The following is a 13,203-nucleotide window of genomic DNA, read 5'->3' as shown; positions in this document are numbered from 1 at the left end:
AATTCGGGGTAGACGTGACAGTAGGGTTAAGGCGTTTGCAATGTAGCGTGTATGGTTCAGGAGTTAGCTATGTAGAGTGTAGGGTTCAGGAGTTTTCTGTGCACTGAGTGTAGGGTTCAGGAGTTTTCTATGCACAAAAGTGTAGGGTTCAGTTTTCTATGCACTGAGTGTAGGTTTCAGGAGTTTGCTATGTACAGAGTGCAGACTTCAGGAGTTCGCTATGCACAGAGTGTAGGGTTTGGGTGTTTGCTATGCAGCGTGCAATGCTCAGGAGTTTGCTATGCAGAGTGTAGATTTCAGGAGTTTCCTATGCACAGAGTATAGATTTTAGGAGTTTGCTATGCACAGAGTGTAGGGTTCGGGAGTTTGCTATGCACAGAGTGTAGGGTTCGGGAGTTTGCTATGCACAGAGTGTAGGGTTCGGGAGTTTGCTATGCAGCGTGCAATACTCAGGAGTTTGCTATGCATAGTGTAGATTTCAGGAGTTTGCTATGTACAGAATGCAGACTTCAAGAGTTTGCTATGCATAAACTGCAGGGTTCAGGAAAGAGCTGAGTTCAGAGGTGTGCTATACATAAAGCACAGCGTTTGGGAATGTGCTACAGACTTCAGGTTTTCTATTCTAGCTTCAAAGAGGTTAAATAAGTGAACTTCCAAACATAAAAATGTTGAAGGGATAAGCTGTACAGAAGAAGCCCCACTGCAGGTTCGCAACATTGCAGTAAGCTGCAGGTAATTACACGTGTGGATGCCGTTCCAAACGTTTTCCGTTCTCGATCTTCCTCTTTGAGTTCTGCAAGGCAGACGCACCATGCATGCCTGCGAATCTTCAGGAAAACCATACACTTGTAGCCCCGCCTCTTCCCTGGTCAGCTGGTATAGTCACGTGACGATGACCTTACGGATGTCTTTACGTACTACTTGCTGGGATCTCTCAGTTATTTGCGTTGTGTTGGTTTGTGACCCTCGTGCAGAGTTGTCAGCTAGTATATAGTGGACGAGGTAGTGATGACAGCTGAGGCGCCCCCTGTGACGGCGGAGTCTGTGAGATTCTTCTGCACTGCTGGCCGAGGTATGGAGCGCTTCGTGGTGGATGAAGTGACTCGGAAAGTGTCGGCTGCAGAGGTGAGTGCAGGCAGGCAAGTTCTGGTGCTGTCCAGGACTATGGTGTTACAACACGTGTATACCATGTTAGGTGTCTCTGATTTTGAAGCTGGTTCTTGGGACCTTGAGAATATCAAAATAATTTTGCAAAACTGTTTGCACCTGCCTTTGCGTCAAATTTGAATCTTTGATAGTGTCCAGGGATGTACTTTCCGAGAGGCAAACAAGGCGTTTGCGTTGGGCTGCATTTTACATGGCGTGGCGCTGCTCCCAGGAGAAAGGGACGTGTGGGGGTGTGAGCGGCAGGGCTGCCATCGGGGATGGGGGGCGCCCACGACACACAAGGGTACTGGCTGTAGAGGAGGACAGAGTGGTGGGTGGATCACTGGTGTGCGCAGGGAGTGTCCAGGGCCTGCTGACAGGTAGGCATTGGTTAGCATCTGCAGTGTGGGGTGGGTGAGGCTAAGAGGTGCCAGTGGAGGACCTGTGGAAGAGGACGAGGTTCGGGTGGAGGAACCCCTCCGTTCTTTGCTGCAGCTGTCACCAGAGATCCTGGTGGAGATGGGACACAGGCACAGCTACCACTCCTGGCACCAGACCCTAACACCATCTGGAGGAAACTCTTCTGGACAACCACTCCTATCATGCTGCCCCCGACCTGTCCTGAAGGGGTGGATAGATTTTGGGGGAAGGGTGATTTTTAGTCTTGCCTAGGGCAGCACAAAACAAAACTACACCACAGACAGTGTCCATGCATTTGCCACGTGTGGATCCACATCTATGGGTGCCCGTATGCAGCTCCGAGGTGGATGCAGAAAGCGTCTCAACACCTGATCTTCGCACCTGTCTGAATGAGCCCATAAGGGTATTACAAATGTTTTTGTATGGGTATTGGGCCTCATGAGTTTGTTTCCTGGACTGGGCAAAGAGGAAAGCAGCTCTGTAGGAGGAGAGACATTCTTCACATTTAAACGCTTGACCTCCGAAAGGTTTTACCCCCCCCCCCCTCATGACCAGAGCATTGGCTATTCAGCATTGCGCTACTTTAACTGGCAATTGCTCAGTCATGCAACACTACGTAAATTAATTTTTTTTTTTTTTTTTAGATAATTTTGTTTTTAAAACCAATAGAGCTTTCTTTTGGCGGTATTTGATCAACACTTTTTTTTTTTCTTATATAAAAATTATGGGAAAGAAACAATTTTTTCTACTTTTTGTTATAAAACATAACCAATAAAAAAATCTAATTTTTTTATATACTTGGGCCAAAATGTATTCTGCTACATCTGTGGTAAAGTAAATCCCAATAAGTGTATATTAATTGATTTGTGCAAAAGTTATAGCTTTGTACAAACTATGGTATATATACTGGAATTCATGCAGCAGTGAGGTTATACGGGAAATGGTGGTGATCATGTACTTATGGCAGGTCTCTGATAGTGTAGTGGGCAATCTGAGGGGCTGGGAGTTAACACATCATTAGTGACACTAATACAGTGATCAGTGCTAACCCTGTCACTGTACTAATGACACTGGCTGGGAAGGGGTTAACATCTAGTGGCAATCAAGGGGTTGTTTGCCTAACAGTGTGTAATGTGTGCTGGTTTTACTTTACTATGTCACTGTTTCCTGTACACAGATTTCTGTGTTTTGTAAATTCAGAACTGTGTGTGATTGGGCACAGCTGATCAGCTGACATAAGCTAAAATTATTGCTCATGCCCCAAACCTGGAGGAAGGCTGATTATGTACCTATACTTGATTGTGCCTGCAAGTGCATTCCGCTCACAGTAAATATATGGCAAGTGGTTAAAACATGCATATTGCGTGTATACCGGTGCTGCTATGGGATAAAAAATGCCTGTGGAAAAAAGCCTTGTACATTTTTGAGCGTAGAGCAACAGGCATCCAGCAGAAAAACCCTTAGGCTGCTTTCACATTGGTTCGCCTCAAAAACACTTGAAAAATGACTGAAACAATTGAGTACTGTCTGTGATACTTTTTTTATTTGCACTAACAAACAATTTTGAGGACAAGCTTTCGGGGAGTGTCCCCTTCTTCAGGTCAAAGCAGTACTGATCACAAAGGGTTAGAAGAGATGTTTTGGAGTTGGAATAAAAAAAAAGAACAGAGTTAAGATAAGACACAGCATAAGCAAAGTCTAGGCAAGGGGGGAGACAACACTCACAGAGGCAGTGATGCTTGAGGTGAGAGTCATAAAACTGTTGGATAATGAGTGAGGAATCCCATGTCCAAATTAAGGCCGTTATCTCTTGTGTCAAATAGAATTATCATTCTTAGTTCAAAAGTTTTTCTTTCGTGAATGGATTTGAAATTTCCTTTAAGAACTAAAATATTGAGGTCTCCCAAACTGTGGTCTGGTTGTGCGATATGGTGTCCCACAGGTGTGCAAAAGTCATCTTCTTTATTCCTTGATGATATGTCTGTGTATTCATCCTTGTTTGCAACTTCTGTCCTGTTTCGCCAACATAGGATCCTTTGTTACATTTTCTGCACTGGATAAGGTACACAACATTACTGGAGGTGCAGCTGTATGATCCGGAGATAATGAAGATCCCTTTTGAGTGTCTGACACTTTTTGATTGATTTGGTTGCACAGTTTGCAGCGTATTTTATTGCAGGGTTTGCTTCCATTATTTGTGACATCATAATCAGAAGGAAGTTTCCTACTGATTAGTTTATTTCTGAGGTTGGGGGGTTGTCTGAAGGCCAGTATTGGTGGTTGCTGGAATATTTCTTTCAGAGTTCCATCCTCTGTTATGATGGGTTGTAAATCTTTGATTATTTATCTTATTCCTTCTAGTGCTGGGTTGTATGTAGTTACTAGAGGTACACGGTTGTTTGTTTTTTTTCTCTTTGTACTGAAGTTGATTTTCCCTTCGGGTTCTCAAGGCTGTGTTTATGCTGTTGTTGATAGTTTTGTCCTTGTATCCTTTCTTATGGAAGGAGTCTGCTAGTGTCCCGAGATGTGTATCTCTGTCTCTTGGGTCAGAACATATTCGGTGGTATCTAATGGCCTGACTGTGTATGATGGCACGTTTCATGTGTTGGGGGTAGAAGCTGGAACTGTGGAGGTAGTTGCATCTGTCAGTGGGTTTCCTGTATATTGAGGTGTGAAGCGTATCATCCCTGATGTATACTGTGGTGTCTAGGAAGTTGACATGGGTGTTTGAGTATTCCATTTTTAGTTTGATGGATGAAAAGTGTTGATCAATGTAAGTAATGAAAAATTGAAAAATGACTAGCATTTTTGAGGTGTTTTTCAAGCAGAACATCAGATTTTCATGTTTGAATTCACTAAAAAATGCTACTAAAATTCAATATGAGTTATTTTATCAAGTCATGCGGTATTTTAGTCGTGAAAACCATGCGCTAATGTTTCAGCAGTCAGCGGGGTCCCCCATTGACAGCTGACTGTAAAAGAGAGAATTGCCAGCAATTAAAAAATAAAAAACGGCATGGGGTCCCCCCCTCCATCCATACCAAGTCTTTCGTGTCTGGTGTGGATTTTGAGGGGACCCCCCCCCACGCTAAAAAAAAAAAGGCGTAGGGTCCCCCCACAATCCATACCAGACCCTTATCTGAGCATGCAGCCTGGCAGGTCAGGAAAGGGGGGGGGTGGAGAAGCAAGCGCCACACCCCCTCCTGAACCATACGGCCCTCCCTACCCCCCCCCCCGAAGCACCTTGTCCCCATGTTGATGGGGACAAGGGCCTCTTCCCCACAACCCTGGGCTGTGGTTGTGAGGGTCTGCGGGCAGGGGGGCTTATCGGAATCTGGAAGCCCCCCTTTAGCAAGGGGGCCCCCAGATCCCGCCTCCCCCCCATGCGAATGAGTATGAAGTACATGGTACCGCTACCCATTCACAAAAAAAACCTGTAGCGTGAAAAAAGACAGGAGACAGTCTCTTTGACAAGTCCCTTTATTAAAAGAAGGAAAATAAAAGAATGTCCCCGGAAGTAGATTCAGTGTCAAGCATTAGATCAAAAAAAGCATTGATCTGCTGCTTTTAAAAAAAAAAAAAAAAAAAAAAAAAGTCTGGAACCGGAAGTGACAGCGTGCCGGTCCTCCAAGGGCATAAAAATGAGTGGAGGCCATCTTTCCTTCACTAATCTCAGTGCCCAGCGCTGGGATCATTCGATCTTTTCTCAGGTAAGGCTGAGAACTACCAAGCGGCGGACAGGTGACGGCGAGGGACAGGGTTTTTCGGCACCTGTATTGGTGCTTTTTTTCATATCGGCCGAAAGGGGTGTTTTTGGCCAAAACGTTTCGGCCACCGAAATTTCGGTGCATCCCAACTCTAAACACCTATGTGGTGTGCATGGACACATAGGCTAACATGTAGGGGGCGTCTAGAGACAGAAAATAAAAAACTGCCAGATGCCCCTAACAGCCACGTTAAAAACATCCAATGCACGAGTCCTAAAATAAGTAAAGCATGCTGGCATTTTTCCGCTTTGCAAGTGCATGTAAACTCATACAAATGCACATGAATGTGTGCAAATGCACCACAAACCTGTAAATGAACATCGTAAAGAACAGAAATTAAAATGAGAAAATATTCCAAAAAACACACTGCAAATACATGTAACTGCACTACAAACAGACTGAAAACACATTCAAATACGATTTCAGAAACATACAGTGAAGCAGAGATTATGAGCTGTCAAAAGTGGAACTAAATGCAAGACACCTTGGTTCCAACGGTCCGACACCTGCAAGGTCCCTTGCTGGTGGTACCATTTTTTTTTTTTTGTTCCAGCTTCTTTTGGTTGCCGGTCTTCGGCCATCTTAAATGTCCAACACAGAATGTCACTCCTGTACATGCATAAGAGTGCAGTCATCCTGACACACAGGCACTGTGGCAGAATGTAAAAATCAGCTGCGTATGCACAGCTCAGTGGACATTCTACAGGTGATTGCTCCTAGATTGTAAGCTCGAAAGAGCAGGGCCCTCAATCCCCTCATGTTTTGCATTGTATTGGTATTGTTCTGTCGCATGTTCTGTCCCCGTTTGTAATGTACAGCGCTGAGTGAACTATTGGTGCTTCATAAATACTGTATAATAATAATTGCGAACAAGCTTATAAATATATTTTAATGTAGAAAAGACATTGGATGTCTCTTCTGCAATAAAGAGCTAGCCTGTTTAACAGGTTTTTTTTTTTCTTCAACTTCCGCTTTATAGGCCAGTGCACAGGAACATGGCGGCTCTGTGCACTTTGATTTTCAGCTAAAATCGCACTGAATTGCACAAAAAATAGTGCATGCAAAAATACACCACATAAAATCGCAAGCTACTGCAGTAGCATGTGACCTGGTGCAGGCAAAAATACTGCACTCGCAATCTGCGTATGGGGTGTCATTTGCAATAGATTGACATCAAAGTCCATTTTATGGCATGTCAGTAGAACTGACAAGTAGCGATAAGCTGAAAATGCCTGGGTTCTGTTCAAATCCAAACTCCACTGAGGACATTAGGAGGCGAATGTTAAGAAAACAATTCTGGCTATTTTTCTCTTTCAATAATTTTTATTAAATATTTTAAAGGATACAGAGCATAACCTCATGCAGATATATCAGCAAGATTGGCGTATTAATGAGTTCCAAAACATTATCAATCAAATATCAAGTAAAAAAGGAGTAACTGGAGAGCAGAATGTATAACGAAGTACATATTAGTAAAAGAATAATGATTTAGCAATTTATGCAAAAAACCTAAACTGAGGGCCAGTAATGAAGTAAGGGATGCTCATACGTTTGGTGTGGATGTTGGGTCTGCTATGCAGGAAATCAAGAAATATGTAAGCAGGGGCCACCACAGTAGAACTGAAAAAAATAAGAGTAGAGAAAAAAGGACAGGAGGGAAGGACGCCAGGGAGACCCCAGTCCAAGTCCTAGGGCCTCAATAACTTTAGCTAGCGGTAGACAGAAGTATGAGCATATTGAATCCAGAGTGTTTTTTTTTGTTTTAACATTTCTTGTGTATTTCTTGGAGAATGCTGGTGAGTTATTAATTTGTAAAAAAAAAAAAAAAAAAAAGAAATCTAAACAGCGGTGGAAGTCTTTTAAGGATATAAACGGTTTCCAAGCTCTTTCTATTGTTTTTTTTGCCTCCTGTAGTACATATGTTGCCAATTTTAACTTAAGACCTTGTGTGGCCTGGAGGCTTCAAGTGTAACACAACATACCACGGATCTGTAGGAAAGGGACAAGTTAGTAATGATTGTAAAAGTTTACAAACGTTTGTCCAAAATCTAGAGAGCATAGGGGCACGTTCACCATGTGTAGAGCATCCCCTGGAACAGGTTCGAAAACAGGTATCAGGAGAGGACGGGTGCCAAACGAGATGGGGCCATGTACCACCTCAATATGGTTTTAAAGGCGGAGTCAACTGTGAGTACCAGATTTGGGACTAGTCTTCCTTATCTTTAACTAAAAAGATTTGTAAAGGGCATTAACACCCTAATCGTACCTAGGAGCAAAGAAAGGGGCCACTGGTGCAACTGCCAAAAATAAAAATAGGCATGGAATATACCTTTTAAAGGAGTCTTTTTTACTCCTTGAAAGAAGTCCACATGGAAACACAGTGGCTTGAAGTTTACATTGAGGCGACGTCAGCAGCCTTTCTTCCAAACACCATCTGGGGGGGGCTCTCACCAGCAAGCCATGTATAAACAAGAAAAGGAAGGAGAGAAAAGCACCACTACTTAAGTGTAGCATTTATTAAAATATATTTGTGAAATGAAAAACAATAAATATGCACTTACAGTGGATATACAAAGTCTACACACCCTTGTTAAAATGTCAGGTTTCTGTGATGTAAAAAAATGACAAATAATTTCAAAACTTTCCACCTTTTTAATGTAACCTATAAACTGTACAACTCAGTTGAACAACAAGCTGAAATATTTTAGGTGGAGGGAAGTAAAAATATAAAACTAAAATAATATGGTTGCATAGGTGTGCTCAACCTTAAACTAATACTTTGTTGAAGCACCTTTTGATTTTATTACAGCACTCAGTCTTTCTGGGTATGAGCCTATCAGCATGGCACATCTTGACTAGGCAATATGTGCCCACTCTTCCTTGCAAAAACATTTCATATATGTCAAATTGCGAGAAAATCTCCTGTGCACAGTCCTCTTCAGACCACCTCACAGTTTTTCGATTGGATTCAGGTCTGGGCTCTGGCTGGGCCATTCCAAAACTTTAATCATCTTCTGGTGAAGCGATTCCTTTGTTGATTTGGATGTATGCTTTGGGTTGTTGTCATGCTGAAAGATGAAGTTCCTCTTCATGTTCACCTTTCTAGCAGAAGCCTGAAGGTTTTGTGCCAATATTGACTGGTATTTGGAACTATTCATAATTCCCTCTACCTTGACTAAGGCCCCCAGTTCCAGCTGAAGAAAAACAGCCCCAAAGCATGATGCTGCCACAACCATGCTCCACTGTGGGTTTGGTGTTCTTTTGATGGTGTGCTGTGTTGTTTTTGCTCCAAACATATCTTTTGGAATTATGGCCAAAAAGTTCAACCTTGGTTTTATCAGACCATAACACGTTTCTCACATGCTTTTGGGAGACTTCAGATGTGTTTGCAAAATTTAGCCGGGCTTGGGTGTTTTTCTTCGTAAGAAAAGGCTTCCGTCTGGTCACTCTATCCCATAGCCCAGACATTTGAAGAATACACAAGATTGTTGTCACATGTACCACACAGCCAGTACTTGCTAGATATTCCTGCAGCTCCTTTTAATGTTGCTGAAGGCCTCTTGGCAGCCTCCCAGACCAGTGTGTTTTTTTGGGGGGTTTTTTTCTCGTCTTTTCATCAATTTTGGAGGGACGTCCAGTTCTTGGTAATGTCACTGTTGTGCCATATTTTCTCCACTTGATGACTGTCTTCACTGTGTTCCATGGTATATCTAATGCCTTGGAAATTATTTTGTACAATTCTTCTGACTGATACCTTTTAACAATGAGATCCCGCTGATGCTTTGGAAGCTCTCTGTGGACCATGGCTTTTGCTGTAGAATGCAAGTAAGATAATGTCAGGAAAGACCTACTAGGACTGAATTTTTTTATTTGGGTTAATCACAGACACTTTAAATAATGACAGGTGTGTACTGACTCCTGCTTAATTCTGAACACCGCAACATCCCCAGTTATAAGAGGGTGTGCACACTTATGCAACCACATTATTTTAGTTTTTTATGTTTACTTTGTCCCCCCACCTACCTAAAAGATTTCAGTTTATTTTTTTCAATTGAGTTCAGTTTATAGGTTTCATTAAAGGTGGGGTGGAAAAAGTTCTGAAATTTTCTCATTTTATTTACCGCACAGAAACCTGACATTTTAACCATTAGCCGCCCGGCCTATAGCAGTTTGGCGGCGGCAAAAATGCTTCACCATTCCGGGTGCACACCATTTGGCGTGCTCCCGCACATGCGCAGTTCGCGCGGTTGCAGAGCCGCGCAGCGGCGCGATCTGTCACTGGCCGTGTACCTCGGACACGGCCGAAACAGATCTGAGTACCGGCCTCCGTTGCCTGTGCCATGGGACCTGCTGTGACCAATCACAGCAGGTCACATGACAGTTGTATACAATGGATGGCTTCATTCATGCCATCCATTGCATACTAGTGCCTAGCTGTGAATGGTCACAGCAGGTCACATGTCGTGATTAGCTGTGTCCAAATCACAGCTAAGCACAAAAAAACCCCCAGAATGAATCGATTTCATTCTGATAAATGCTTGCTTATAGCAAAGTAATTCTTTGCTATGAGCAAATTGTGTAAAAAAAAAAAAAAAAAAAAAAATACTGATCACTTCCCCGAAAAATTATGACAAAAAAAATACAACTTCAAAAAACACGCCATTCCTCTTATGAAGTACGTCCAACTGTCTACTCTGCAAAAAGGGGTCATTTGGGGGATATCTGTACTGTTCTGACATTCTTGGACCTCAAGATATTAGATTGGCTGTCAGTACTTCAGGATTGATCAATTTTCAGATCTATACCATAGTTTGTTAACTCTATAACTTTCCTACAAACTAAAAATACATCCTAATTTGGGTTATTTTCACCAAAGACATGTAGCAGAATACATCTCGGCCTAAATTTATGAAGAACACTTATTTATTTACAAACTTTTATAACCGAAACAAAGAAAAACGTGTTGTTTTTTTCAAAATTTTCGGTCTTTTTTTGTTAATTTAGCAAAAAATAAAAACCCCAGCGGTGATTAAATACCACCAAAAGAAAGCTCTAGTTGTGTGAAGATAATGATAAAATTTTAGTTTGGGTACAATGTTGTATGACCGCGCAATTGTCATTCAAAGTGTGAGAGCGCTGAAACGTGAAAAATGGCCTGGGCAGGAAGGTGTAAAATTGCCCGGTATTGAAATGGTTAATAGGCGTGTGTAGACTTTTTTTTTTTTTTATATATATATCCAATCTACATTTAAAAGATATAAAATTGTATCAGTAAGTCTCCAGCAGTTGGTGACCTTCCAGTAGGCTAGTGGTGAGCAAGCCCCTTTGGGTGAATGTGATGTAAGGTGCTTGGAACCAGGAAGTTAACCAGGGTAACACCAGGAAGAGCCAACAGAAGCAGCAGACTGTGTGTATATCATATGAATGATAACCAAGATGGCTGTGATAATGTCATGTGTGATGTAGATGTGCATGGTTATGCATTTTGGGGCATGACCTTCTTTTGTCAAACCCCCCCTTTGTCAAACCGGAGGTGCTGGGAGGTTGATGGGGTCAGTGGTGGTTGGGGGAGGATCGGGGGAATGGGATCAGCGGCAGTGCTGTGGAAGGAGGAGGGGGATGGGATCTGGAGCAGTGCTGGGGGGGGTGATGGGATCAGTGGCAGAGTCCTTTCCATGGCTCTATCCATACTCCCTTCTCCCAAACAAATTCCTTGTCCTGGTGGATCACCACTTCAGCTCTAATAGTGGGCAAATCCTTCCTGCCTTCCTTCGGAAGTTTTCTAATACAGAAGCAAGTCTGTTAAGTTGGAGAGGGGTCTTCCAGTCCTTGACTGTTCAGGGAACAGGGCTAAGAGAAGAAGCCAAACGTCTCATCAACATCTTGGAACTCAGAGCTTTCAGGCTGTCCCTCCTGCATGGATCCCTCTTCTAAAGAGACACACAATTTGAATACAGACAGACTGTGCCACCACAGTGGCAGATATCCTCTATTATTGGGGCACGAGGAGCCTTATTGCCGTGGAGGAAGCAAGATTCTCTCAGGGACAGAAAAACACTGTCCCTGCACATTCCAGTAATTGGCCATCACAACTTTGATCATGGGGAATGCTGTTTTTTTCTGGATGTGTTTGATCTGATATGCCAAAAATGGGGCTCTGGATGTTGACATCCTAGCCTCCAGATACCACAGCATACCACCTATGTTGTAATCAGAACCAGGAATCCTCTGTAGCCTTGTATCCCCTTGTTTCAGTTCAGGCTATTCTATACAACCCAGATATGCTATTTTAAGGTACTCTATTGCACCCTGTGGAATAGTGTCTGGCTTTAAAGTATACTTTTTTTTTTTCCCCAAGATTTCAACAGAGTGGAGAGAGAATAGAACAGTTATATTGCTACCTCCTTCACCCATTAGGTTTGGTTCACGTATGTGCGGGTGGTGCGACTGCAGATCTGCACGAAAATCCGTACAGCCGCAGGAATGCGGACCCGTGGGCGGGTGCCATTAATTCTAATGGCACGCCGCCTGCACTGGAAAACACAACTGTACTGGGAACCGAGTCACTGGGCATGGGAGTCCATTCAAATGAATGGGTTTTCGTGCCTGTGCAAAACGCACCCCGCATGGCCGCGTATATGTGAACCAGGGGTTAGGGAAATTTGCCCTTTTCTGCATACCATTATCATAAAAAGTAAAAGAAAATCCCAAATTTTGGGCTGTACCCAGAACAGTAATAGAGAATTCTTCTAAGAGGGGACACTAGTTCCTAGGGGACCCCAATGGATTCCCTTAATTTGCAAGAATTTCCTCTCCCTTCCTGTTTTGGCTATGGAACAGGAAATAAGGTTAAATCTCCCCAATGAGGCACAGCGGGTTGAAAACTGACAGGGGTTATAATCTTCCCTTACTGTATCCAAAATTTAAAAAAAAGTGTTGCCTGTAGTTCTACTTTAACAGTATGGCTTTTGAAACCCAGGTCTTAATGTATAGAGTGGCTTCTGAATCTGTGACTCCTACCTTGCTAAAAGCAAGAAAAGTTACTTCCAGGAACATTTATTATAGTACCTGAAGTCTTATTTCACCTGATGAGAGAAGTAATTTTAATACCAGAGAATACTCTTTTCCACATTATGGCCTTCCTGCAGCCAGGTCTTGACCAGAATCCAGCTCTTGGCACCCTGATGGGGCAGCTTTTGACCTTAACCATCCTCTTTCAAAGGCCTTAGGCTTTTCATTCCCTTAAAAAAAAAATTAAGGATTTTTCTCCTATTGGGCCCCCCTTGCAGCATCCTGTGCCTACTTAGAACCTTAAAGTGGAATTTCTGCTTAACACTAACTATGTTTAAAAATGTCCTCTCCCCCTTATGCTCCCCATGCTGAACCCTTCAGTCACTAGAAAAAGCACCCAACAACTGCTGGGAAATCCAGAAGCAGTGATAGTACCCATAGGCTTCCTTGTCCCATCCATTGTCGATGCTCTTTCCCCTTCTCTGCAGCCACCAAAGACTGACATAGGGAGCCAGATCACATGATGGAGCAGGTTAAAAATAGATAAGTGTACACACGGTTTGTTTTGTTTTTACATGGTTTAGTCAGCATAGGGACTTTTTTAAGCTTGGCTAGTGTTGGGCAGGAATTCTACTTTTAACTTGGTTCTTTTTGCCTGGCAGAAAACACCCTTTACGGGACCCATTAGAGATATTCCCTTACAAACAAAATCAATATTTAGCATGTGATAACCTATATAAAAAGTGGGGGGGGCATGGTCTGCCAAGATCCAAGATGGTCGTGTGATACAGGAGCTCCTGCCAGCCTGAGACCTTGCATCGATATTAGCAGAGGAGCGGGTGAGACAGAGCCATTATAT

The 13,203-nt window shown here is 42.9% G+C and overlaps 1 protein-coding gene across 1 annotated transcript in view; it reads left to right on the top strand.

The window, feature by feature from the left end:
* The first annotated feature begins 903 nt into the window (after positions 1 to 903).
* The window catches only part of THUMPD2 (THUMP domain 2 tRNA and snRNA guanosine methyltransferase), a 168,265-nt gene continuing 155,965 nt past the window's right edge, over positions 904 to 13,203 (top strand). The window contains exon 1 of the mRNA XM_089681777.1: positions 904 to 1,125. Within this exon, the coding sequence (XP_089537903.1) occupies positions 1,009 to 1,125 (117 nt within the window). The 5' untranslated portion in view covers positions 904 to 1,008. The remainder of the gene's footprint in view (positions 1,126 to 13,203) is intronic.

The sequence above is a fragment of the Staurois parvus genome, unplaced genomic scaffold, assembly GCF_062004578.1.
Source record: "Staurois parvus isolate SC_StPar_1 unplaced genomic scaffold, SC_StPar_1.0 ptg000277l, whole genome shotgun sequence".
In the NCBI taxonomy this organism is placed as follows: domain Eukaryota; kingdom Metazoa; phylum Chordata; class Amphibia; order Anura; family Ranidae; genus Staurois; species Staurois parvus.
The sequence above is the reverse complement of the archived record's forward strand: the minus strand, read 5'-3'. Positions and strand labels throughout refer to the sequence as shown.